Genomic DNA, 26,995 nt, shown 5'->3' with positions numbered 1-26,995 from the left:
CTCAGGTCATGATCTCATGTTTTGTGAGATCGAGCCCTGCATTGGGCTCCGTGCAGACAGAACAGAGCCTGCTTGGGGTTCTCTCTCTCTCACTCTCTGTAAAGTTAAAAAAAAACTCCGTCAACATTTATTCTTTTTTAATGTTTATTTTTATTTTGAGACACAGAAAGAGAGAGAAAGACAGCGGGAATCCCAAGGGGGAAAATCCCAAGCAGGCTCTGCATTGTCAGCGCAGAGCCCAGCGTGGGACTTGATCTCATGAACCACAAGATCATGACCCGAGCCAAAATTAAGAGTTGGAGGCTTAACCAGCTGAGCCACCCATGCACCCTTGCAAATATTTATTCTAAATTCTGACTCATTTGCTGATATTTTGTAGAGGGGCAAGCCTTTTTTTTTATGTACTTTTTAACATCTTTCCATGTCCTCTATCACACATAAACTACACCTGTAATTCATCAGCTACAACTTCTGGTTTTTCTACTTGTACTGTATTCAGCTTAGCCATAGATACTACATTTTTATGATATTACATCAGTCTGCAGTATTTAAATTATGTATTCATACTGCCAAAAATAACTAGCATAAACAAAGGACTTTTTGATAAGCATACAACTCATCTGGTGAAATGAGAAATAGGGGGGACACATTCAATGAGTCAGTTAAGAAGTAAGTGAAAGAGAGTGTTTACTAAAGTAATAAAATTGTGAACTGGGCACACCTTACATAATACCATCAATTCAATTTCTGAGTGTCTATCCTAGGGAACACTATTTATTGGTTTTTATTTAAATTTGAGTTAGATAACATACAGTGCAGTTGTGGTTCCAGGAGTAGAATTCAGTGATTCATCATATACAACACCCAGTGCTTATCACAACTGCCCTCCTTAATGCCCATCACCCATCTAGCCCATCCCCGACCTACCTCCCTCCATCAACCCTCCATTCTTCATCGTTAAGAATCTCTTGTGGTTTCTTTCCCCCTCTCCTCTTTTTTTCCCCCTTCTCATATAGCCATCTGTTTTGTCTCTTAAATTCCACGTATCAGTGAAATCATATGGTATTTTTCTCTGATTGACTTATTTCACTTAGCATAATACATTCTAATTCTAGCTCCATCCAGGTCATTACAAATGGTAAGATTTCATTCTTTTTGATGGCTGAGTAATGTTCTATCATGTAGATAATAGATACAGATATATAGACACAGATACACACATGCACACACACACACCACATCTTCTTTATCCATTCATCATTCAGTGGACATTTACTAATGTTAATAATGGTGCTATAATCATTAGAGTGCATGTACCCCTTTGAATCTATACTTCTGTATCCTTTGGGTAAATACCTAGAAGTGCAATTACTGGATCCTTGGGGTAGTTCTATATTTAGTTTTTTGAGGAACTTGTATACTGCTCTCCAGAATGGCTGTACCAATTTGCACTCCCACCAACAGTGCAGGAGGTTCCCCTTTCTCATGCTTGCCGGCACCTGTTTCTTGTGGTGTTAATGTAAGCCATTCTGACATGAGCGAGGTAGTATCTCATTGTGGCTTTGATTTGTATTTCCCTAGGGAACATTTATGCATGTGCATGACAGGTACAAGGATGTTGGTGCCTTGCTCATGGTAGGAAAATGAAGAATGTATGGTATATTCATATAATGGAATACTATATAGCAATTAAAATAATTGAATTTTGATCTATCATCTGACTAGTTCCCAAAAATATATAGTTGGGTAAAACATGTTGCAGAACATTTTCATGCAGAATGGTTTCACATGTATAAATTAACATAAATTTTTAATCTTTATTTTAAAATACTTACAGCCATACAAAAATATTTAGATAATTGTATAACAGACCCCCATATATTTCCTGTTGGCTTTATCAAAACTAACTTGACATATTTTTCCAAATATTTTCGAAAAGAAAATAAGTTACAGATTTGTTGGAGTTTCCTGTTCTCCCCACATTCTCATTTCTCCCCCATCCCTCAAGAAATGCTAAATTTGAAGTTTATCACCCCATGTCTGTTTATATTATTATGACATGTATAATGTATTATTTTTCATGTTTTCAAACTTGATAAGAATTAATTTCTGTTTTTCATATTCTGCAATTTTTTTTTCTTTTACTCAGTGCTTTTTAGAAATCTGTCCATATTGATAGCTAGAGTTCTTATTTTTAATCCCTACATAATATTCTCTTATGAGTATGTTGTAATTTAACCTTTCTGCCTCTAATGTACATTTGTTTCCAGATTTTTTATCATACACAATGCTGTGTGATAGTCTTATTTTTTTCTACACAAATGTACTGTAAGCCATGTGCCTAGAAATCAGAACTTATAATGTCTTATTTTCTCAAAATTCAAAGCATAAATGACTAATTGTTAACATATGTGTTATTCTGGAGTTGAAGAAACTCCTCCGTAGAGAGACCTGTCCTAATTGTTGGAGGATGGCTAAGAGAAGTAAAAGAAGTATCATTCTTTTCTCTGGTTGTAACCTCACTTTCTTTTATCAGAATACTTGTGATATTGTCTTTTAATAATTCCTCATCTGCACCCAATTCTGTAAACAATTGCAGATACAGGTATATTTGAAGCAACTAAATTTTTTAAATTGAAATATAATTGATACACAGTGCTACGTTGAAGAGTCTGTGTATACATTAAGCTGTGCTCACCACAAGTTGTAGTTACCATCTGTCACCACACAGTGCTGTTACAGTACCATTAACTATGTTTCCTGTGCTGTACCTTTTATCCCTGTGACATACATTCCATAACTGGAACCTTGTATCTCCCTTTACTTATTTTGCCCACCCCCGTACCCTCTCCTCACAACTAATTCTTAATGATTATTATCCAGGTAAAATGAGATTATGATCAAAGACATGCTTTGTATGTTGTAAAGTACTAGGAAAATGTGATCTAATTATTACTGAACTGACTTTAACTTTTTTTATTAGATAATATAGTTGGATCTAACAAGAACAGCACGATTTGCCCTGGTAAGTATAAATTCTTATTTTATGAACTAATACAAAGTGAAAGCCTTTTTTTCCTCAGAGTATAATGCATTTATTTATACAAGGCTAGGAAAGGCATATTTTCAAACAAATGAAATTAAAAAAATATATTTCCTTTTTTCTTTATAATAAAGAAAAGGGTCCACTTTCTCCAATATAAAAGATAGAAAACCAGTTGGAATTTTTTGTTTTTGTAAATTTAGAGCTTATTTTCTGATATTTTTTTTTTTGAGAAGATATCTGAAAATTGAGGATTTTAGTTCATTCTTATCTTTGAAATCCTAAGACCAGTTAGGAACTAGTATTGATGACAACATTATGCTTAGGTATTGTTTATGAATGTGAGTGTAAACACTGTTGCTTCTGCTTGGAACATGCATAGCAGGTGTGGGGCTGGGAGTATGGAAAATATGCTGTGTGCACCTAGCATCCTATCTTTTCTGCCAGGCTCATCAAAGGTCTAGGAGAGATTGGATTCAAGATATCATGAGTAATTTCATGTCCTAATTTGAGAATGTGAAAACAAGACATTTATTAACACTGCAGATCATTGGTACAAAATCTTTGTAAATAAAATTTGGGAATTGAGAGTTTAAGAGAGTTTTTTTAATGGTGAGGGACTAGTTCATATATTGGTTGTGGTGTTGGTTACACAGATTGCTCTGAAGCAAGTAAAACTCTTTACTTGCATTTAAAGTAGGAGGGATCTTTGAAATACCAGAACTGTATTTTGTATTTCTGTTTTAGTTTATTTATTTATTTTGAGTGTGGGGGAGGGGCAGCGAAAGGGAAAGAGAGAATGCCAAGCAGGCTCTGCACTCTCAGCACAGATCCACCACAGGACTTGATCACACAAACCATGAGATCATGACCTGAGCCAAAATCAAGAATCAGCCACTTAACCAACTGAACCAGCCACTTAAAAACTGAACAGGTGACCCAGTTTTTAATGGCTATTCTGTTATCAAAAGAATGCTGATTTATTCCTGATAGGATCATAGTTGCATAAAATATTTATTTATAATTGTAATCTTCTTCAAAAATACAATAGTTGGACTAGATTTACTCTGTAAAGCTGTAATTACAAAATTTCCTCACGGCTTAATATTTCTTGCCTAAAACATTTGTAATAGGTGTGGGTAATTGTTGACATGAGCCTTTGACATACATTCAATTTTGATGTTCAGGAAACAATTTGAAATCTCATGAATGTAGACACCAAAGCCTCTTGAGGGAAAAAAAACAGTGTAGTTTATTTCAGTAGGCATCTCATGGATATCATGATTTGATGTTAAAATGATTATTGTTAAAAATAAATATTGATGTAATATTTTTCACTTGATGTTCAAATAGCCAAAAATGTCCTTTCCTTAAAGGTGTCTTTAAAGAAAGCATATTGGGGTGCCTCGGTGGCTCAGTCGGTCGAGTGCCCTACTTCGGCTCAGGTCATGATCTCATGGTTCGTGAGTTTGAGCCCCGCGTCTGGCTTGCTCCTGTCAACACAGAGTCTGCTTCCAATCCTCTGTCCCCCCTGTGCCCCTCCCCCACTCGTGAACGCACACTCGCTCTCTTTCTCTCAAAAATGAATTTTTAAAACATACTTATTTTACTGGGGAAATTTATATTGCACCATGTGATGGGGAAAAAGTTTGAGCTATTTACTGTGGACTCTTTTTATCGGTTAATTAATAGTAATAGCACATATTAAGGAAACACTACTAAGAAGATCTCAGTGCAATGACGGTTTTCTTATCATGTTTGTAGATTTTTATTTAGACTTTCTTTCCTCTTAATATTCATAAATATTTTATACAAGAGCCTTAGAAAGTATCCATTTAGTCAGTAAAACTGATAATACTTTTGGGGAGTCTGCTAATGAAAAAGTAAAAATCCGTAGCTTCTTTAATTGATATAAAAATGAGGAGCAAATAGAATTTTACTGTTGCTCTAAAATCTAGGACATAAGCTTTATTCTATTTAGATGAATTGCGATATTTATTTTATTTTCATATGATGACTTTCTTTGTAGATAATTATCAAACAGCACAGCTGCTTGCCTTAATTTTAGAACTACTCACATTTTGCGTGGAACATCACACATACCACATAAAAAACTATATTATGAACAAGGACTTGCTAAGAAGAGTCTTGGTCTTGATGAATTCAAAGCACACTTTCCTGGCCTTGTGTAAGTAACACTTTAAATGAATGTTCTTGTAAAATATCTTAAGGAACAACATTTTTAATAGAGATAAACCCTGAAGTTACCCATTGGACTTTATTTTTTTTAGCAGTATATATGCTATTAAAGAGATGATTTTATGAGAAGTACTAATCTTTTATTTAAAGGACAGGAGGAATAGGTCATGGTGCTTCCCACCCACATATTACTCACATTTGGATTGAATTGGCTTAAGTCGTGATACAATAGCATGTACAACAACAGCGTTTCACTAATAGAACAAGTCCTACTGTCTTTTACATCCGCTTCATTACACTGTCATTCATTGGTGACTTTTTTTTATACTTTTGAGATATAGCCTTGAAATATTTTTGCGTAACTCGGGTTATTTATTGAACTTGTAAAAATAATTTAGGAGTAGTCCCCCTCAGTAGACCAATTGAACCGGTAGTAATCAAACTTAAATGCCAATATTTGCTTCAGTTGATGGTTGCCAAACTTTTAACTTCCCTTTCCTCTTCACAATTTTACCTGCAAATAGAGATAAACTAACAACTTCCTCTCTCCAAATAAAAAGAGCTTTGGGTGGGGCGCCTGGGTGGCGCAGTCGGTTAAGCGTCCGACTTCAGCCAGGTCACGATCTCGCAGTCCGTGAGTTCGAGCCCCGCGTCGGGCTCTGGGCGATGGCTCAGAGCCTGGAGCCTGTTTCCAATTCTGTGTCTCCCTCTCTCTCTGCCCCTCCCCCGTTCATGCTCTCTCTCTGTCCCAAAAATAAATAAAAACGTTGAAAAAAAAAAAAAAAAAAGAGCTTTGGGTGTTTTTCTGAGCATAAAAATCATAGATAAAATGTAAACATTTAATATATAGAGAAAATATTAATCCCCCAACCATTATTTTTAAGACCTTAAAAGTAGCCACCATTAACAGCCTGCACAATTTTTTTCTGTATCCGTAAAAATTTATATAAACATATTTACACAGTTATAGGCATTTTTTATTTTTATCCAAAAAAGGATCATATTAACATACTTCTCAGTCCCTTAGTCTTACTCTAGGTGATTGAATATAATCTCAACTAAGTTGTTTTCCTAAATGTAGCTGAGTAACATTTGATGGAGTGGCTCTTCCACAATTTATTCTGCCATTCTGCAGTGTACAGATTATGGGATTGTTTTGGTATTTTGCCACTCCAAACAACATTGTAGTAAATAGTCTAGTATATGAATCTTTTAAGTATTGGTTTATTTCCATAGTGTAGATTCCCAATAATTCTATTGCCAGAAAAGAATGTTTATATAGTTTTAATGTATCCTTTCAAATTTGAGTTTAACATACAGCCTCCAGATAACTTTCCCAAAAGATGGAAGCACTTGACACTCTAGCAGCATTCAGTTTTACTGGCTCCTAAAATGTTAGGAGGCAGATGATGGGAAATGTGGTATTCCACTTGTGTTTTAATTTATGTTTTCTTTGGCAACATACTTTCATGTTTTAGTGTTTTTGAATTTTATCTGTTGTGGATTGTCTGTTACCTTTTTCTTAGAGCTCATTTTATATTAGAGGTACCAGTAATATATCATGTTTGGGGGGGAAAATGTCCCAGTCTCATTTGTCTTTCCCATTTACCTTTATTTTATTTTTTGACGTAACAATTTTAAAATTCTCCCTGATGAAAAATATGTCTTCTTTTTATGAGTTTTGAGGAATTTGTCTTGCTTAGGAACATCTATGTCCTAAGATTATACAAATAAAATATTCTCCTCATTTTACTTCTGATATTTTTATTATTTCATTTTTTACTTATATATGTAATACATTTGAGGTTTGTTTTTGTATATGGTTTGGAGGGTCTTGGTTTGTTTTCTTCTAGATGGATAGCCAATTGTGCCCATCCTCTTATTAAATAAACTATATTTCTCTTACTGAATGAAAGTTTCTCTTTTGTTATCCAGTAAGTTACCACATATATCTTGTGTCTTACTTCTGGACTAATATTTTTAAATCTGTTACTTTACTAGACGAAATAAATGGGAAAGTTTATTCTTAGTCCACTATGGCATCTTTGTTGTAAAGTTAATTATCCGCTAAGTCCCTCCTCACTTTTTGTTTTCATAATTTTCTTGGTTCATGGATACTTGTTCTTCCACAGTAACTTAAAAATAATTTTATCTAGTTCATCCTGATCACATTTACATTAAATTTTTATATTAATTTTCAGAAGATGGATGTTCTCATGATAGGTGTTCTTATGTGGCTTTCTGTAGCCAGTGCTTAGGGATGACTGCAGAGTCATTTCTTTATGTGGATGTGCCATAATTGAACAAATCTCCAGTATTTACATGTTTACATTGCTTCAAGATTTCCATTATAATTAGCAGTGTAGTTGTTACTATATCCTACTATTCACCAGCAGTGTATGAGAGTGCTCACATCTTTACCGGTGCTTCAGTCTTTTTAATCTTAAGTAAGTATTTCTTGTTCTGCTACAAAGACTAGGTGTTGTTAGAAGTCTAGCACTTCTCTTCACACTTGTTTAGTGTTACAGTCATCCTACATTTAGACCTTACGTGGCCTGTTTCTGTTTTATTCTCAGATAATATTAGGAACCTCTTTTGACAGACAAAACTTCTTTTAATGACTTCCATCTGTGAACAGTGGGTTGAAATGAGAGACTGAACATTTCAGTATTCTAAAATGTGAAAAGCCAGATGATACTGCTTATTTGTTACTCTGTTGTTCTTTTACAAGTACAGCCTGATCCGCTATGGCAAAACAGCTCATAAGCAGTTGGTAAACAAGGAAATGACATTATAATGTGTAGGTAGCGTCAGTTCACAGATGCTTTTTCCAAGGCAAAGAGAACTGAAATGGTGGGAGTGGAACTGTAGCTTTCATCAGAAAAGTAAAAGACCTTCAGCCCTCCTCTTAAGCTGGCAGCAAGAACCCCTTTGGCTTTATTTTCAGGAAATCACAAAGAAGTACCTACCTTCAGAGCTCCCTCCTGCAGAGAGGCAAGGCCGTCGTGACAGGCTACACCGCTGCTCCGCCCACCTTCGTGACGGACAGCCCTGCGCTGGTCCTGAGCTGCTGTCACTGTACTGTCTTCATGTCCACCAGCACTGCTCCCAGTACTGCCGGCATCGGCAGCCTGTGCTTTCTATATGTTTTTTTAATCTCTATATCATGGAGCTACCTGCCTGAATAGTTTATTTATCTCCTAAATACGAATTATTGGACTTTTTGCTAGCTACCAGAGAAGTTTATACAAGTTTAAGTGGTCTTTCCCTAACTTATTTTTTCCCTCAAAACCCAGTTATTTTTAGTACACAGTGTTTACTTTTTATTTTAGAAGTATACATTCTTTATACTTCCCAATAATTATTAATAAATTATCAATTTGTTCCCTGTATTATTTTTAATTAGGTGCTCTTCGTTTTATGAGGCGGATAATTGGCCTTAAAGATGAATTTTATAATCGTTACATCACAAAGGGAAATCTTTTTGAGCCAGTTATAAATGCTCTCCTGGATAACGGAACTCGGTACAATCTGTTGAATTCAGCTGTCATTGAGTTATTTGAATTCATAAGAGTGGTAAGTTTATAGTAAAGGCTTCTTAACAAAATAATTATATGTTTAGCAATGTTAATATTCTAAATTGTGAAATTGAGCATAGTATTTTAACCCATGTTTACTGTGTATTATTTTTATTGGCCAAATGTTTTAGGATTATATTTGGCATATGTATGTAGACTTTTCAGTCAAGCATGCCATTCAATGATGTGATCTCTCTGATCTGTTGTAGGGGTAGTGATAAATATAGAAAGGTTGAAAATAATTACTTTGGTAAACTTTGATGGAAGATGTAAAAAAGGTAGGCTTTTATCATGGAATTTTAAGTTGAAGAGACCAGGAAGTAGGCAGACCACTCCAACTGCCTTATTTTATAGATGAGGTACTTGAGTCATCCAAACTGATTTGAGTGATTGATTCAAGAGCATCCATTTGGTTAGGAGCACAGTCAGAGCTTGAAGATAGGTCACAGCTCGCTTTGGGGCAACATAAGATTTGTCATAAAAAGATCTGGAGAGAACTGTATGTGAGCAACAGGGATAAGACAGGTAACTGTAGAACCAGTACAATAAATTTACCCTCTCCCACACAATGAAATCATTCCACCAGGGCAAATGGCCACATGGTTAGAAAGAATTTGAAAAAAAGAAAATCAGAGCTAGAAATTCATTCTCTAGTTGTGTGTGTTACAAATCACATTTCTGCTCATGATATGCTATTCTCAGATAAAGATGATTTGGCTAACTGGATTATTTTTCTAATAATAGTCACTTGCTAAGAGTATGGTTTTCAAAAGGATGAAGAGGATAGAAGTACTCTTTAGCCTTAGAAAAGAGGGAACATAGTTAACTAGCTCACCAAGTATCTGAACCCCAGTTCACAGTGCACTGTTCTAATGAATAGAGATTGACTTTTGTATTTTTTTCCTTAAAATTTTTGGTGAGATACTGATAAAATGAGTTGTAGGGTAACAACCCCATCCCTATTCCTATGATTGAATTTGTTTTTCAGAAAATAATTTTGGGTAGTTGATAAATGTACATTGAATCCCAAACCTTGACTCATCTTTTTGTTCAGGGTATAGTACAGAACCATTTTACCTGGGTTTCTAATATTTCTTAATTGAGATTTACAGGAGAACTAATTTAAAGACTTAAAATCCTTAAAAGAAACAGTTTGTGGTATATCTTTGTTTTTTTAAAGCTTATTTGAAAGCGAGAGAGAGAGAGAGAGAGAGAGAGTGCCCACGTGTGCACACCTGAGTGGGGGAGGGGAGGAGAGAGAGACTCCCAAACAGGCTCTGTGCTGTCAGGATGGATCCTGACTTGGGGCTTGATCTCAGGAACCATGAGAATCAAGAGTTGGGCACTTAACTGACTGAGTCACCCAGGTGTCCCTATTATGGTGTATCTTTTTTTTTTTTTTTTTTTTTTTTTAATTTTTTTTTTTTCAACGTTTATTTATTTTTGGGACAGAGAGAGACAGAGCATGAACGGGGGAGGGGCAGAGAGAGAGGGAGACACAGAATCGGAAACAGGCTCCAGGCTCTGAGCCATCAGCCCAGAGCCTGACGCGGGGCTCGAACTCACGGACCGCGAGATCGTGACCTGGCTGAAGTAGGATGCTTAACCGACTGCGCCACCCAGGCGCCCCTATGGTGTATCTTTTAAAGAAGTGGCATGTATATTTTTTACTAATATTAAATTCCTGAATGACGACTTTTATTATTAATAATAAAAATATTATTCAGGCACCTGCTTGAGATTCTGTCTCTGTTTCTCTCTCTTTCTGCCCTTTCCCCACTTGGGCACACACTCTTTCTCAAAATTACAAATAAATAAACTTTTTTTTTTTTAATGAGCCTGCTTCACACTCAGGTATTTGGAATGATTATTTAGAATGGTTCATATAGAATTTAGAAGTTATTGCTGTCAGTTTATTTCACAAAAATTATACCATTGGAAGACTGGAAATAGGTGGAATTCAAGTTAACAGTTGATCATATCTGTACATGTAATATAGTCAAAGGAGTCTCTGTTTATTATTTAGGTAAGGCTTCTTACCAGTTAAAGAAGGAGTCATTAAGTAACACCTAACATTTTGTTGAAAATATAATTTAAAAAAAAAAGAATATAATTTTCTAACTGGCTGTGTGCTCTAGATCAGGCCATCTAACCTCTGAGATCTTCAATTTTCCTTCTCTGTAAAATGGGAGTGATGAACCCTATTTCATAGAATTGTTAGGGGGATCAAGTGAAAGTATATGTTAAAGTGCTTTTTAAATTGTGAAGTGCTACATAAATGGAAAAAATAAACAAGATATAAACTAAATCTGTTTACTTTCAGATGTTTAGTAGCCCCCCAAAAAGGCTTCTTTTTTATTCCAAGTTTTCTGAGGAGGCCTGGCTCATGTATAAAGAAACTAGGACACTTATTTTTGGAATGCGATTTTGAAAAATCTTTTTTGGTCAGCTTTGGAACTGTAAAAAAGTTTCTTTAAGTTTTTCTCCTAACAGTCATTGAATTATATTTGAATTGTAAATTTTGTCCTTATACAGGAAGATATCAAGTCTCTTACTGCACATATAGTTGAAAACTTTTATAAAGCACTTGAATCAATTGAATATGTTCAGACATTCAAAGGATTGAAGACTAAATATGAGCAAGAAAAAGACAGACAAAATCAGAAACTGAACAGGTATTGTTTTAAGTATATTACATCTATAGTTTATATAATTATATCCAAAATCATCTTTTGTTTGGATCTGACATAATAAATTTACCCAGGAGCATTCTTTCCATCATTAGATAGTACAGAGTCTTATAGAAGGGTAGGATATTCTCCTTACCAGAATCTTTTATGTGAAAAATGACTGCTTTGTATCATAACTCAAGGTAAATTTTTAGTTTAGTTTGCAATATCCTAAAATATTTTGGGATATTTTCTGGTTACATCTTGTATCACAGTTGAGGTGGTTATGATATAAATTATACTCAGTTAAAATTACTTTAGCTCCTCTTGGTTATACATATTTATTCTCAAATTTAATCTGGTTACAAACTTTAAGTCATTAGTATTTGTGGTATGTTTCTTACAGTGTACCATCTATATTGCGTAGTAACAGATTTCGCAGAGATGCAAAAGCCTTGGAAGAGGATGAAGAAATGTGGTTTAATGAAGATGAAGAGGAGGAAGGAAAAGCAGTTGTGGCACCAGTAGAAAAATCTAAGCCAGAAGATGATTTTCCAGATACTTATGAAAAATTTATGGAGACCAAAAAAGGTATTAAAATTTTAAGTTTTTGAATAGTGCATCATTTTTAAATACAGAAATTATTGAGTTGTCTGTGAAGATTTGGCCATAGTATATAAAGTATGAAAGATACGAATTTTATAGTGAAATGTGACCTTTTAAAACTTCCACATCTTTTTCCAAAGCTGGGACTTATTTTCATGTTTAAAATGTTTTTCTTGAAACTTGTCATTTTGTGATGCCCTTCATTTACTATTTAGAAATTATTATATTTTCTGAAATTATTATATTTTCTACTTAATACATTGTCTTCTGTGAATAATCTTGGATTTATTTCTGTACTGAAATCCTCAATAATAATAGAGACCATATAGATCCATAGAAACTTATATCCAGAGCACTCTGCCTTTTACAGCTGAGGAAACTAAGCTGAGAGAAGTAACTTTGCTCTTTGAAATTTTAAAATCATTATAAAAATTTAATAAAGATACGCTATCAAGGGAAGAGAAATGAAAGTAAAATTTCCCATCCTTCAAATAGTTTAACTTGTTTTTAAAACTGAGATCTTACTTAGCTTTCAAAAGAACGAATCACTTTAATTCTATGGCCTAAAAAATTACCATTATTGGAGTACTGCCCTCCATATATCATATAAATGTTTAATACAAATCTACATTTTGAAAAAGCAAAGCATTTCCTGGACTTCATATAAAGTTTGTGATTTTGAATGTGAGGTATTCTAAAGGCAATTCTCCTTAGATAGTGTTTTATTGATTTATTACATTTTTCCTGAAACCGTTGTTCCCAGCATCATTCATCATGTACTCGTTAATGCTCTTAGTTCTGTTTACTTCAGCCTGGGGGAGCAAATAGCCCATTAAAATGTCCTAAGGAATAGGTGGTAAATTTTGGTGACCTAATTCTTCTACCTTTACTCATTACAGGCACTACCCTGACTGCCGTGGAAAGGGGCAGTGAGGCCGTGCTTGAAGCACCACATCCACTCAAGAATCATACACAAAAACAGCAACCAGATATGAAAGGATAGTAGATACCTATGTCATAAGAGAAACAGATAAAGGAACCTGGAATATTCAGGAAATAAGAGACTGATAGATATGATCATATCATCGTCTTTAAGCATTTAAAATACTGACTTGTGGGAGGGATTATCAGGTTTTCACAAGGACTATAGGAGTATAGGATCAGTGCAGTGAGTAGAAGCTGCAAAGAGACCGTAAAAGGAAGTCAGGCAGGTAATGAATCCTTGATGTGTCCTAGATACAGCAGTGTAGAATTCTAGCCTAGGATGGCAGATTCTGGTATATAATTCTTAAGATCCTTTCTAATCCTGAGATTTCTAAGATTCCAGCTAATTAAAGACTTAACTGTACACATCATGCTGTACTCTTATAAAGCAGAGGCAATGATTTATAAGTTTTATTTTTTTTTTGAATTTATATTTTTTTCCCAATATATGAAATTTATTGTCAAATTGGTTTCCATACAACACCCAGTGCTCATCCCAAAAGGTGCCTTCCTCAATACCCATCACCCACCCTCCCCTCCCTCCCACCCCCCATCAACCCTCAGTTTGTTCTCAGTTTTTAAGAGTCTCTTATGCTTTGGCTCTCTCCCACTCTAACCTCTTTTTTTTTTTTTCCTTCCCCTCCCCCATGGGTTTCTGTTAAGTTTCTCAGGATCCACATAAGAGTGAAAACATATGGTATCTGTCTTTCTCTGTATGGCTTATTTCACTTAGCATACACTCTCCAGTTCCATCCACATTAATGATTTATAAGTTTTAAAGTTACTGTGCTTTTCAGATGCTTTGCTTAGGAATCTTTACTAAAAAAGATTTAAAATTTTGCTTTAGCAAAAGAAAGTGAAGACAAAGAAAACCTTCCCAAAAGGACATCATCTAGTGGCTTCAAATTTACTTTCTCCCACTCTGCCAGTGCTGCTAATGGAACAAACAGTACAAACAGTAAATCTGTAGTGGCTCAGACACCACCAGCAAGTTCTAATGGATCCTCTTCCAAAACTACAAACTTGGCCACATCAGTAACAGCCACCAAGGTATGTGAAACTATTCTATACACAAACTTTGCTTTTTCCATCTTTAAAATTATTTCATGTTTACTGAAGGAAATTTGGATAATAAAAATAATTTCAAAGAAGAAAGTTTTGCTCGCTGTCATCAGAGAACATGACTGCTAATATTTGATTCTTCTTTAGGTATATGGGTTTATCAGACATGTAATTAAACAGTTTTGTATCTTGCTTTTATTTATTTGTTAAAGAATTTTTCTTTGTTACTTAAATACTGTTGATGACCACAGAATTTCATTTTATTTATCTGTATCATAATATTTGTAAGCAACACACCCAGTAATATTTTGGAGCACATAAGTTGATTCTGCTGTTTCATTGATGGGACTGCTGGATTGTTGCATTTTAAGCTATTTTCTTGGATAGATGCATAAAGGAATGTTTTCATACATATTATCAGATACATCCAGAATGTCTATACCAGCTTATGTTACTGTAAGCATTGTATGAGTGTGCTTGGCTCACTGCAGCTTTGCCAGTGTTGTTAAATTTATTTTTATCTTTGCCCATTAGGTTGCATAGACAGAATAGATCTCTTTCCCAATTGTGTGTTTTGTGTTAGTAGCAACGTTGATTACTAGCCTTTTGAATTTGCTCTTCTGCAAGTTGTCTTTTCATAGTCTTGTCTTTTTAAAATTGGCTTATGTTTTTCTTTATATGAATGAATCTTCAGTTATAAGGATATTAGCCTTTTTGTTACTTGCATAGCATATGTATTTCCCATTGGTTACTGTTTCATATAAACAAGTTTAAATTTTATATAAAACTCTTTCATTTATATTGTTATTATACACAACCATCCTTTTCCCCAAAAAGGAGTGGCATAAAATAAAAAGGCATAAATATAAGACAACTGTTAGGAGAAGAGTAGAAGGACAAGAGGAGGGAAATGTTATAGTAGTAGAAAACCTAATCTTAAGTGATGCATCTAGTTTTGAACACAAAATACAATTTGAATTCATTGTTTTACAAAAATGTGGAGTCTAGTCAGTATTGCATTGAGGTAGGCTCTTGACTAAAGATCACAGAAGTAGCATTGTCAGTGAGATTCTACTGCTTTTGAAACATTTTATGTTTTTTAACTAGAAGTTTTAAAATTAATTTTCCCTTCTTGATAGGACAATTTAATGTAATATTTGTGATACTATAGTAAGAATATTTGCTGTGGAGTTCAATTGTTTGGGTTCAAATCTTGGCTTTGCCTCTTTCTAGGCTGTTTGACCTTGAGTAAATTATTAAATCTCTCACAACCTTAGTTTTTTTTCATTATAAACAAGGATAAAAGAGCACCTACTCTAAAGGCATGTTGTAAATATTAAATTTTTTAATAAGTGTAAAGAGCTTAGAACACTATTTGCACCCTCTCAATATAGACTTTTTTTTTTTTTTTTAATCAAAGCAATACATGCACTTACTGTCAAAAGTCAAAGTAGTATTAAAATGTTGAGGGAAGGGGCGCCTGGGTGGCGCAGTCGGTTAAGCGTCCGACTTCAGCCAGGTCATGATCTTGCGGTCCGTGAGCTCGAGCCCCGCGTCAGGCTCTGGGCTGATGGCTCAGGGCCTGGAGCCTGTTTCCGATTCTGTGTCTCCCTCTGTTTCTGCCCCTTCCCCGTTCATGCTCTGTCTCTCTCTATCCCAAAAAAAATAAATAAACATTGGGAAAAAAAAAAAATGTTGAGGGAAACAATCAGTCCTTTTTCCTTTCCACAGAGATAGCTTAGAACTCTTGTACCTTCTATTTCTAAGTAGTATGTTAATACTTCTGTGTTGTTTTGCCAAGTTTAGACCTAATTTATTCTTGTTACGGTAGGTAAGAATTTAGCATGTGAACAGTCCTTACCACACCCTCACCCTTATTTCCTCTCTCACAATTTTTGGTTAAATAATTGATAATTTTATTGCTGTGATGACAATATAAATATTCTTTGTGAATTTTTTCCTGGTCTTTTTTCCTATACTGTATTTTTCTTGGTAACTTTTCTCTTTCTAGAGTAAATAATGGCCACCATTTTTTCATTTGTTGCAGTAGTTAGGTGCCTGTCAGTAATTCTTTCACTACCTCTCAGGTTAGTTTCCACATAGTATCCCCTGTGGAGACCTCTGTCTTGAAGCCTCCCTTCCAGTTCCAGCTTAGATCGGTTGCTGTCTAGATTTGCTGCACAGCTTTTGTCTTATGGCTGCCTCAGCCATCATCCTAGTACTTCTTTTGCCTCTCTGTTTCTTGGATTGTTTCCTGCATCTCATGTCTCTGGACTCTTTCTTGATTTTCCCTCCCATTTTGGTGGAACATATCCTCTAATTGTTTTCTAAAAAAAAAAAAATGCCATGAGAGGTAAAATTTGAGACCTTCATGTATGAAGATATGTTGATTCTGTCTTCATACTTGACTGACAGTTTAACTGAATATAGAACCAGGTTGGAAATAATTTTCTTTTAAAAATTTGAAGTTACTGCTATCAAGTAATCTGAAGACCTTCTTATTTATGATCCTTTGTGTGTGCTATTTTATTTTCTTCTTGGAAGCAGCCAAACAGTCATGTCCTTCAATTTGAGGACATTTTGTGCTATTTCACTATTAACTTAATGTTTGGATGTTGGGCCTTCTAGGTTTAGCTTACAATTTTCATAATTTTCCTCGCTTATTACTCATTTTTTAAATCTTCTTGTTCTACTTTCTGGGTTATTTCTTAGAGTTCTTAATTTATTATCCTTCCAGATAATTTTTTATTTATGACTGAGCAAAATGAAATGTAAGCACTAACACATTTTTTACCCTTCTGACACTAACAGCAGATTGCCGCATCTGTCTACATCTTTTTGGGGGACAAGGAGAAAACAGTGATTGTTCTTGGAAAATAAATTGTTCAGTCACTCTAGACTATAACAAAAGTTTGAAATTAAGCAAGATAGGAGTTTACGGAAGTGAAACTAGTTAAATTGGCTCTCCGCCTTTTTCAACAAAGTGTAGCCACATTTCTAAGTGGTGGCAGGTTCTTTATCAGCAGTGCCCTGTTTAACCATTTTCACTGTCTGTTTATTGCTGTAATCAAATTGATTGGTTCTTAAATAGATCAGATGTGAACTTTTCTAATTCTCCTGTGCAAGGCATCCTAAAGTTCTAATATATTTTTTAAAATTGCATTCTTTGAGGGGTGCCTGGGTGGCTCAGTCTCAGTGGGTTAAACGTTCACCTTCAACTCAAGTCATGATCTCACAGTTCCATGAGTTCGGGCCCCACATTGGACTTCCTGCAGTCAGGACAGAGCCTGCTTTGGATCCTTTGTCTCCCTATCTCTGCCCCTCCCCTCTCATGTTCTCTCTCTCTCCCTCTCTCAGAAATAAAAAACATTTTTTAAAAAATTGCATTCTTTGAAAACTTGATAGTTTTCAAGGCTGGTAAGACATTAGCTACTAATGAAATTACAAAGTTTTTTTTTAGCTGTAGAGCTATAAAACATGCACGTTTTCCTTGAAGAAAAATAGTTACAAAAAAAAAATGAAATCAGAATGGGAAACTATTAGTAGGTGGCCAAAACAAACACTTCTTTTGCCCCAGATTAACAAAAGAGAACACTGCTCTTGCTTTTTTCACATAACACATAACAGACTTATCTGGGTGAGCTTTCCATATCAGGATATAAAAGAACTTCCTCCATAGAATTCCAGCGTATGATACACTTCAATTTATAACTAACCCTATTGACGCATTTAAAAAAATTTTAATGTTTATTAATTTGGGAGGGAGGGAGAAAGAGGGAATCCGAAGCAGGCTCCAGGCTCTCAGCTGTCAGCACAGAGCCCCACACGAGACTTGAACTCACAAACCACAAGATCATGACCTGAGCTGAAGTCGGAGGCTTAACGGACTGAGCCACCCAGGCGCCCCCCGCCCCCCATTGATGCATTTTAAACTTGTTTCCAGCCTTTTGCAGTTAAAACAATTGTATGTGACTTTCTACACAAAATATTTCATATATACATGTGTATTTTTTTTTTTTTTTTTTTTTTAGTTTATTTAGTTTTGAGAGAAAGCGCAAGTAGGAGAGGGGCAAAGAGAGAGAGGGAGACATAGAATCTGAGGCAGGCTCTAGGCTCTGAGCTGTCAGCACAGAGCCTGAAGCAGGGCTCAAAACCATGAACCAGGAGATCATGACTTGAGCCAAAGTCAGACACTTAACTGACTAAGCCACCCAGGCACCCCCTTATACGTATTTCTGTATAGAATGTATATTTACAGTTTATCAAATTTACTCAGTAAAATGCAAATAAGTAGGTAGGTTCTTAACATGGTATGTATGGCTGATACCAAAAGCTAGCTTTATACTTAAGAAAATATTAGCAGTGTTCCTACCAGAGTTGGGGACAAGGTAGGATACCACTATGATTGCTGTAATTTAACCATTGTTCCTGGGTATTAGCCAATCCAGTTAGGTGAGATAAATTAAAGCTATAAAAATTAGAAGATGTAAAAGCTATCACTCCTGCTGATGATTTTTAAAAATTTTATTAATCATGTTTATGGAAGATCTGTCCTTTGTTTTTTGCATAGAGGATAATTCTTGAATTCTCTCTCCTTAGAATTTTTTAACATGATGAATTATATTAATAGTTTAAGTCCAGAATCTGTCAAATTGTTTACAGCGTGCACCTCTGGATTACAGGTCTTTTTACTTCCAATATTTCACATTTTATATTTTTATTCTTTTCAGTAAACATGATTTTTTTTTACTATATAGGAGTTTGTTTATGGTATAGATATAGAGATAAAATTGAAATTATGTAGGTGAGTGTTTCAGATAGACTATTTCTTTTTTTTTTTTTTTAATTTTTTTTTTTTTTCAACGTTTATTTATTTTTGGGACAGAGAGAGACAGAGCATGAACAGGGGAGGGGCAGAGAGAGAGGGAGACGCAGAATCGGAAACAGGCTCCAGGCTCTGAGCCATCAGCCCAGAGCCTGACGCGGGGCTCGAACTCACGGACTGCGAGATCGTGACCTGGCTGAAGTCGGACGCTTAACCGACTGCGCCACCCAGGCGCCCCAGATAGACTATTTCTTAAAAAGTCATTTTAAATGTTACCCGTTGGGAACTGAAATATTTGTACATTATGATATATAATCTGTAATCCCTAAGCATAATTAAAACTTTCCTCGATAACTTGTTATCTTTGTGAATATCAGACTGGTGTCTTTTTATAAGGTAATAATGTCTTCTATCTCCTCTCATCTAACTTGTTTGGCTTGAAACCAAATAAATAAGAATGATATTAGTAATAGCAGCTAATAGCAGTTACTGAACACTAACTACATACTAACCACTGTGCCCAGTGCTTTTTATGTTTTATTTTCAATTTAATTTTCAAAATAGTTCAGTGAGGTGTAAGTACTATTAATACCAATTTTACAGATAATGAAAATGAGGCATAGAGATACTAAATCACTTGCCCACAGTCATGTACCTAAAAAATGGTGGCCTTGGAATTTGAAGTCAGGCAGACTACAATCAAATACATTCTTAACAATTTAGCCATATTACCTCTTGCTTATCAAACTTAAGACTTGTGTGTTATTAAGCTGAGAAGACAGCAGAAAGATGCTCACGTAAATATATGTTACAAAGAAGTTTGATTTAATTCCCAGACTTTCTGATAACTCTTTCTAGCTGCTCAGAGACCTTTGTTGATTAACATTACAGTGGTTCATTTATATTTTGGCAAAGTGTTACTGCCAGATGTCTGGGTTCTTTAGACATGAAGCTATGTAGCTGTGAAGTAGGAGTTATTTCTATTGTGTTTGAGGTCTGAAGGGTTTAAACTAAATTCATTGTTTACAGCAGCCTTTTAACCTGTGGGACATACATACTAACTTCATGGTGTCGGTGCAAAATGAACACAGACCTGAGAACATGTAATTTTCTGGGTAGAATGTGTAGAGCTTTAATACGATTTTCAAAGGGATCCATTACGCATAAAAGACCAAACACCTGAATTACCTCATCTTTTCTTTTGGTTAGAGAAAGGTAGCCCTAAATTTTTTAGTTATTAGTTGTATGACCCACTTCATGTGTTCTTTATCATCAAAAGCAGAATGAAAACAGTGGTGTGCACATAGTGATGAAATACATGAAGAACAGAGGCAAAAAGGCGGCTACTTGTCACTATTTTATAGTTTAAACATAGAGATGAACTAGTTCATCTCCAAGGTCCTTCCAGCTCACTCCTTCCAGTATCCTGATGATTTGTGAGTCCTACTTTTTGGAGATAATACTTTTCCACAGTGAAATTTTGCTGAATTGAATTGTGAGGTGTCATTAAAAATCCAAGGGCTGAATAAAAAAGTTGAGGGTAATAAGAGTGCCATCAACTAGTACCAAGTGTTCATAATTTTCAAGCAGTTACTATATCAAATTTATGTTTGAGATATATATGATTAGAAAAGTTGTGATGTCTTTAAAAGCAACTGCACTAATAAGCTCTTTTTCCCTTAAGTTATGTATTTTTAAAAAAGTCTTTTTATTCTTCAATAGGGCAGTTTGGTTGGTTTAGTGGATTATCCAGATGATGAAGAGGAAGATGAAGAAGAAGAAACATCTCCCAGGAAAAGACCTCGTCTTGGCTCATAAAATACTTACTGGGGACCCTCAAACGTGTGGTCTTACTAAAATGCTGCATCTGTTCAATGAGCTGAAAATCTGAATCAGAAAGCTTTCTCACTTGAACTTATAAATATACAAGGAGTAGCAAAAGATACTCAGTATATCAGCTAGGAGAGTTTAGTTCTGTAAAAAGAAAAACAAAAGGCTTCCCAGGAACTTGATTGCTTGCTAGTAATTAAGGGGTTTGCCTTTCAGGCTGTCAAAAAAAGGTTAGTGACCTGAACCTGGGAGATAGCCTCTCAGTGAGGAAACTCTCAGGTTTGGGAATGGCTTGGGGAGGGACAAGGTTGATAAAATATTAAATGCAGGGTTGCTCCAGGGGGGGGTATCCGATCTAGAAACAATTGCAGAACTTTAGTTACAAACCCAATAACATTACTTGTATAATGGTGCTGGCCATGTTGTTCTTTTAATCAGTTGCCTCTTTTTAAAAAAATTTTTATGGAAAACAAATTCAACTATCATAAAAGTGAAGTTATGCTGTTGGGACCATTTTTTGAAGTTTTAACAAATTCAGCCTTATAGGTAGTTGGAGGGAAGTACACTCTGTGTTACAGTACATGTTGAGTTTTCTACACCATGAATTTTCAGTATGTATTTTGATGAAAACAAGCTGGATTCAAAATGGAGAGTTTTGTCAGTAGAACTTTAAAATCAGCACTTTTAGAGATAACTGATGCCAAGTATCAGTACAGTAGTATTTCGAAATGATTTTTTCTAGAAACTTGGGAGTGGGTTGAACAGAATGTTTCCAACTGTCTCCCTCCCAGTCACTCTTTGGTGGAGGATACTTTGAAGTCACTTTCTGTTTTGTTGGTTAAGTTGTCTCTGTCCAGAGCTGCAAGCTAGTTTTAAAGTGTAATTTATAAAGACTTCCATACAAAGAATAGTGCTGAATTAAGTGGCATATCTAGAGGCCATTTTGATCCAAGAAGTTACTTCAGTATCAAAGTCAGTATGCAGCACATGAAGTTTTTCCATAAACAGGGGTGTAATATGAAAGCTGCTTTTTTTTTTTTTAAAGAATAAAAGCACATTCCATGTACGTAAATGAACTTAAAATAGTAAGATGAGGCAAACAGTTAAGAAGTTTTATTTTTAGAACAGCAAGTTAACTGTAAATATTTTAATGTTAGTTTTGCTCATCTATGATCTGAGATCATGCTGAAGTGAGAAAAACGTCCCCCAAACTACAATTTAATGCATTGGGAAGAAAAGTGAAAAATAGTAATTCCAGCTACAATCTTCAGATCACCCTTGTAATGTGTTATGGGTCCATTTTTCCTGGAATAGCTTAAACTGAAGCAGTTTCCCCTGTTTTGGAGATTTTGTAGTTAATTTTAATTTTGGCTATTGTTTGGAAAAGATGGGCTGTCTGTGTAGATATGAAGTATAGTTTTTCCATAAAACAGATGTTTATTTTGTATTAAAAAATACCACTGTACTTGTTTTACACCATTTGTATACATGTGGTGATATTAATGCTGACCTGTAAAATTCAGGAATTAAAATGTGACCCTGTAATTCTATGATTGTTGCTTTTGTTTGGTTTGTTGTAAATATAAGTTAACTCCATTTTGAGATATGTCCATTTTATAATATCTTTTAAAAGTCAATAAATTATCCATAGATATTTATTATAAACCACTAAGTCATACACCAATCTGAATGAAATAATTCTAACAAAGGTTGACTGCACTTTAAGTATTACTGATTCTACTTACAGAAGGTGTGCCTTGGGCAAATAAAGTCCCAGCACCAAAACATCACAGCATGGGGCTAGTCTTATCTCTTTGATTAAAGGTTCATATAATGAAAAAGACCTTCCACTTTAAGAGGCAAGTGACTCAGGATAATTTAATATCAGTAAAATCACCATCTGAATACATTTTCTTTCAAGAAAGTTCTGTGAAGCCCCTTTCACTCCTCTTAGCTCTTAATAAATTTCCTCTTGTCATCTAAGAAGCCCAGGTCTAAAGCATTTCCCTATTTACTCTTGACTCTTACTGATTAAGTAATTTTAAAGTTCCAGTAGGAAATATTATTATCTCCATACCTTATGGAGAGTTTCTTTAATTTTCCTTTCTGAAGAATTGCCACGAGTCAAACATTTAAATCCTCATCATCATAGATAGGAACCATTCTTATAGCAGAAATGTGAATGTTTTGTTGACTTACAGAATAGTCTTCATGGTACCTAGGCTCACCCACAATGATATGAAAAGAGGGCTTAAAGTATCCTTTGAAAGAATATTAAGTTTCCACATGTTAGCTACTGTCTTAATGACTACCCTCACTCAGGCAGATCAGGATTTTTATATCTTTATCTTCACTCCTTGAAGCAAGCCAGAGCCCACATTTGTATGCCTGAGGTTCTCTTAAAATTATATCTGTAAACATGTATCCAGTATAAAAACTATTTTTAATAAAAAGTTACATGAAACATTTCTGTGTTTTAATCACTAGTTTTTCCTCTTGTCCATCTAAGTGATGAAAATGTAACAAATGTAAAGTAATGCTGGTTTTTCTCTGCAGGTTGAAGACTGGAGCTAAGCGAATTTTGGTATCCCTTTTTAAAAGTTTATAACTGTAGATTTAAAGAGATAAATTGGAATTATAAATTCAATCTCAGGAGTAACTAGAAAAGGGGGTGCCTGTTGGATGACACAATACAGGAAGTTTCTGAAAGAAAGGTCTTCTACTATTCTGGTTATCTGTGAACAACTACAGAAGACCACCCAGGGCCACTTCACACAAAAGACCTATACCCAGGGCCACATTCCCCCCTGGAGGCTCAATCAGTTATTCCCTTTATCTTTTTTAATGGTAGGCTTCCTAGAAAGAGTAATTGAGTATTTTTAACATCCCCCACATCCATTTTCCAAGTCCCATTTGCTCCTGCCTCACATGTAAATGCCAAAATCTATCTTAACACTGCCCATGATAATTAGTCTTTTGATTGGATTTCCTTATACCTGGTATACCCACAACTACTCTTAACTCACCGAGTAGTCTCCGTACAGCAGCCACACTTTTTTTTTTAAAACTGAACAGTTTGATGATGTAACTTCCCTGCTTTAAAACTTTTCAGTGATTTCCCACTGCCATTACAAAATCGAAAATTCTCACATTCCCTACAAGGCCATGCAAGTCAGTACCCCACCTACCTCCAATTTCACACACTAACCCTCTCCCTTCATTCTTTGTAGACTCACCATACTGCCCGCTCCTCACAAGGTGCTTTATTCTTTTCCCGGTGGCAGGACCTGAGTTGTTTCTTCGCATTTCTCCCCATAATCAGCCTTACTATCAGCTTGAATATTCATTGCCTTCTCAAGGAGGCTTGGCCAGCCCTGCTTAGAACACCACCTTTCCCTTTAAACACTTTGCTCTTTGGGCCTTCTTCGCTAGCCCCATGAAGGCAGGGGCCTTGACGATCTAGTTGACTGCTGTATCCCTGACACTCAGCACAGTGCTTAGCACAAATAGGTAGCCAAGTTTGAGTAAATAAATGCGCTAGCAATTGAGTTTCTATACCCTCTCAGCTCAAGTAGCTGCCCTCCCCACCACCCTTTACCTCAAAAGTTTAATAAAGTAGTAACAATGAGCTTCTATTTGCATTTACAAACAAATATTTGAAACTAACAGGCTCAGTTTAAGGATTAAATAATTTATTTTTAAGAAAATTTGAACTTTTGCTAAATTGCCTTTAAAATTACTTATTAATAACTTCTTCTTTAAGTTTCTCTGCAAGCAATCTCCTCTTTAGTAATGTTTGCTTCTCCTCTGCTGTCATTTCTGGTTTCTCTGTCATTTCCTTAAAAAACAAAAAACAAAAAACAAAAAAAAACAAAAGAAAATAAAATAAAAGGAAAAAATTGGCTATAGTATAAGATGGGTTCATTAGTCTAGAATTCCCAACATACTGCCTCAAAGAGCACTTTCAGTAAGTAGAAATTTTAAAAGCCACATGTGGACTGGGTTCCCTAAATCTCTTCTTGGCAAAAATCTCTTCTTAGAGAAGAAAATCTCTTGGAGTTTGTGGCCACTGTATTGTTGCTTTGTGATTAAAGTATTTCCAAAGGCTTAGGTGAAACAGACTGCTGATCTTTAAGCACTCAGCAGGGCAAGTAAAGAAACACAAAAAAATGTTTATAATGAAATTGCTGTCACCTCAACCTCACAAAATGTTCGTATCATGGCCATTTCACTGTAGAAAAAAACTTGGCAGGTGCTACACTTGCAGGGAGGTTAATAGGAATGGATGGACTACAAGCAACATTCATTATCAGGACTGTCTTGCACACACTCTGATTTTGAGAATTCCACCTCTAGATTTGCAAATTTTGACACAGTAAAGCCATCCATACCTCTGCTTCCCCAGCAGGTTTTCCCTTCTCAGAATTTTGTATCTGCTTAGTCTTCATATCCTTTCTCATGGACATCAACTGATCTCGCTTCTGCTTGAGATAGCGCTCTCGTTGCCTGAGCTCTTCCGTTCCAAGTGTTGATAAATTCTGGGTCAAAAAAGAGAAGGAGCTATTTAAATTCAAATCCACACAATAAGTGGCACAGATAGCCACTGGCTTATTGAACTCAAAATTGAGTTCAAGATCATAACAAAAGCCAAGTGTATGGCTGTTTACATTGTTTGTTCTTAGTACTTTGCCATTTTGCTCATAGTTCTTAAAAAGTGGTGCTTTTTACTTACTGCTATTGGTCCTTCAATGCTTGCATGTTCTAAGCCAGGAATCTTCAGGCCTTTTTGTGGGAAGGAGGAAGTTTCAGGCAGCATTTCCAGCTTTCTTGCTAAAGGTTGTACTGACTGATTAGCAAAATGCATTTTAACTTCTGGCAGTAATTAGATAGAGACCAATTAGAATACTGTAAGAAATATTCAGTATGAGACTAGGTTCACCAAAATGAGCTAGTGTTTTTTTCTCACTGACTTTTTTCTTATTTTCCAATCAACACACACTGATTCAGTGCCTATATTGTGTCATATACCTGGTAACAGCAATAAACATGGTTTCTGTCCTCAAGGAGCTAGAACTACTCTTTCTCATGAATGATGACATTTCAACAAATACCAAGCTCCTGCTGTTTGGTACTACAGCTACAAGAAGTATAATTCTTGTCTAAAGATTAGAATTACCACTATAATGTAATACAAGGCTGACACATAAGCTAAATAAATAGTACACTAAAATCCCTTCCTGGTAATGTAATTGGTTGTCAAACTTTTGCTTGCAGGTAAAAACTGTTAAGTGAACCTTTATTTTCAGAACAACGAACTTAAAGCTATAACTTTTTGTATTGGCAGAGTGCATGCCAGTAACATCATTTTTTGTTTGTAATACATACTGAAGAGAACTACAAACCTACCAATTCTTTAATAAAATGTAAAGATTTTAGAGTTAAGGTAGAACTCAGAAGAGAGATAAGAGAGCACTCAATATTTTCCAGTTATTTGGTGACTGCTAAGAGTAAGACGATTAAAATGCTAATTGCTTTTCTGAGCAATTTGTTACTATAAGATAAGGTGATTTTTAAGATAAAACATTTTCAGGGTAAGTATGTGAACCATGAAAGACAGCAGAGTGAGAGAAGAAAAGACTCAGATAAAGATGATACCAAGAACTGAAAACAAGATGGGACAACATGATCTATGTGTCTCAAAATGCTTGAAAATCATGGCAGCACAGTAAAACCAGAAATAAGTCTCTGTATGAACAAAAAACTTGCCAAAGGACCACTGCTTTAGCATGGAGCGAGTGGAATGCTGGCAGGGCCAGGGAGGCTGGAAGAAGAAAAGCTCTTCAGGCTCTTGGACATAAGGGAAGCCTCCAAAGAAGAGATGAGGCTGGAGCTAACATTCCAACCAACCTAGACAGGGAGCTACAAAACTAACTTAGAAATAAAGACCCACTTCAACAAATTAGTCGTGATTTGCTCACAGGAGTTAAACATGCCATTCTTACTAATAGTGACTTTACACGGAGGTACGCTTGGCCCCCAGATATGGAAGCAGAGAGCTGGAGAAGGACAATTCCATTCATTCTGAGGAGGGGGGCACATAAGTATCTATTTCTTATTTTTTTTAATGTTTACTTATTTTTGAGAGAGCACACACACGTGAGCAGGGGAAGGGCAGAGAGAGGGAGACAGAAGATCCAAA

At 35.4% G+C, this 26,995-nt stretch overlaps 2 protein-coding genes across 9 annotated transcripts in view; one reads left to right on the top strand and one right to left on the bottom strand.

Annotated features, from left to right (window-relative positions):
• Positions 1–22,346, top strand: part of PPP4R3B (protein phosphatase 4 regulatory subunit 3B) — a 65,754-nt gene extending 43,408 nt beyond the window's left edge. For 3 of the 6 annotated variants that reach the window (XM_045446099.1, XM_045446104.1, XM_045446101.1), the window contains 7 exons: positions 2,984–3,025; positions 5,073–5,231; positions 8,649–8,818; positions 11,356–11,495; positions 11,896–12,080; positions 13,927–14,129; positions 20,689–22,346. In XM_045446099.1, the coding sequence (XP_045302055.1) occupies positions 2,984–3,025; positions 5,073–5,231; positions 8,649–8,818; positions 11,356–11,495; positions 11,896–12,080; positions 13,927–14,129; positions 20,689–20,784 (995 nt within the window). In that variant the 3' untranslated portion in view covers positions 20,785–22,346. Of the gene's footprint in view, positions 1–2,983; positions 3,026–5,072; positions 5,232–8,648; positions 8,819–11,355; positions 11,496–11,895; positions 12,081–13,924; positions 14,130–20,688 lie in introns of those variants that run through there. The other 3 variants (XM_045446102.1, XM_045446100.1, XM_045446105.1) reach the window with 2 other exon arrangements.
• A 2,121-nt stretch (positions 22,347–24,467) lies between these two features.
• The window catches only part of CFAP36 (cilia and flagella associated protein 36), a 29,559-nt gene continuing 27,031 nt past the window's right edge, over positions 24,468–26,995 (bottom strand). For 2 of the 3 annotated variants that reach the window (XM_045446106.1, XM_045446108.1), the window contains 3 exons: positions 25,529–25,668; positions 25,188–25,334; positions 24,468–24,634 (listed from right to left, as the gene is read on the bottom strand). In XM_045446106.1, coding sequence (XP_045302062.1) covers positions 24,533–24,634; positions 25,188–25,334; positions 25,529–25,668 — 389 coding nt within the window. In that variant the 3' untranslated portion in view covers positions 24,468–24,532. The remainder of the gene's footprint in view (positions 24,635–25,187; positions 25,335–25,528; positions 25,669–26,995) is intronic. The other variant, XM_045446107.1, reaches the window with a different exon arrangement.

Source organism: Leopardus geoffroyi, chromosome A3, assembly GCF_018350155.1.
Source record: "Leopardus geoffroyi isolate Oge1 chromosome A3, O.geoffroyi_Oge1_pat1.0, whole genome shotgun sequence".
NCBI lineage: Eukaryota > Metazoa > Chordata > Mammalia > Carnivora > Felidae > Leopardus > Leopardus geoffroyi.
This window is presented reverse-complemented; position numbering and strand designations above follow the sequence as displayed.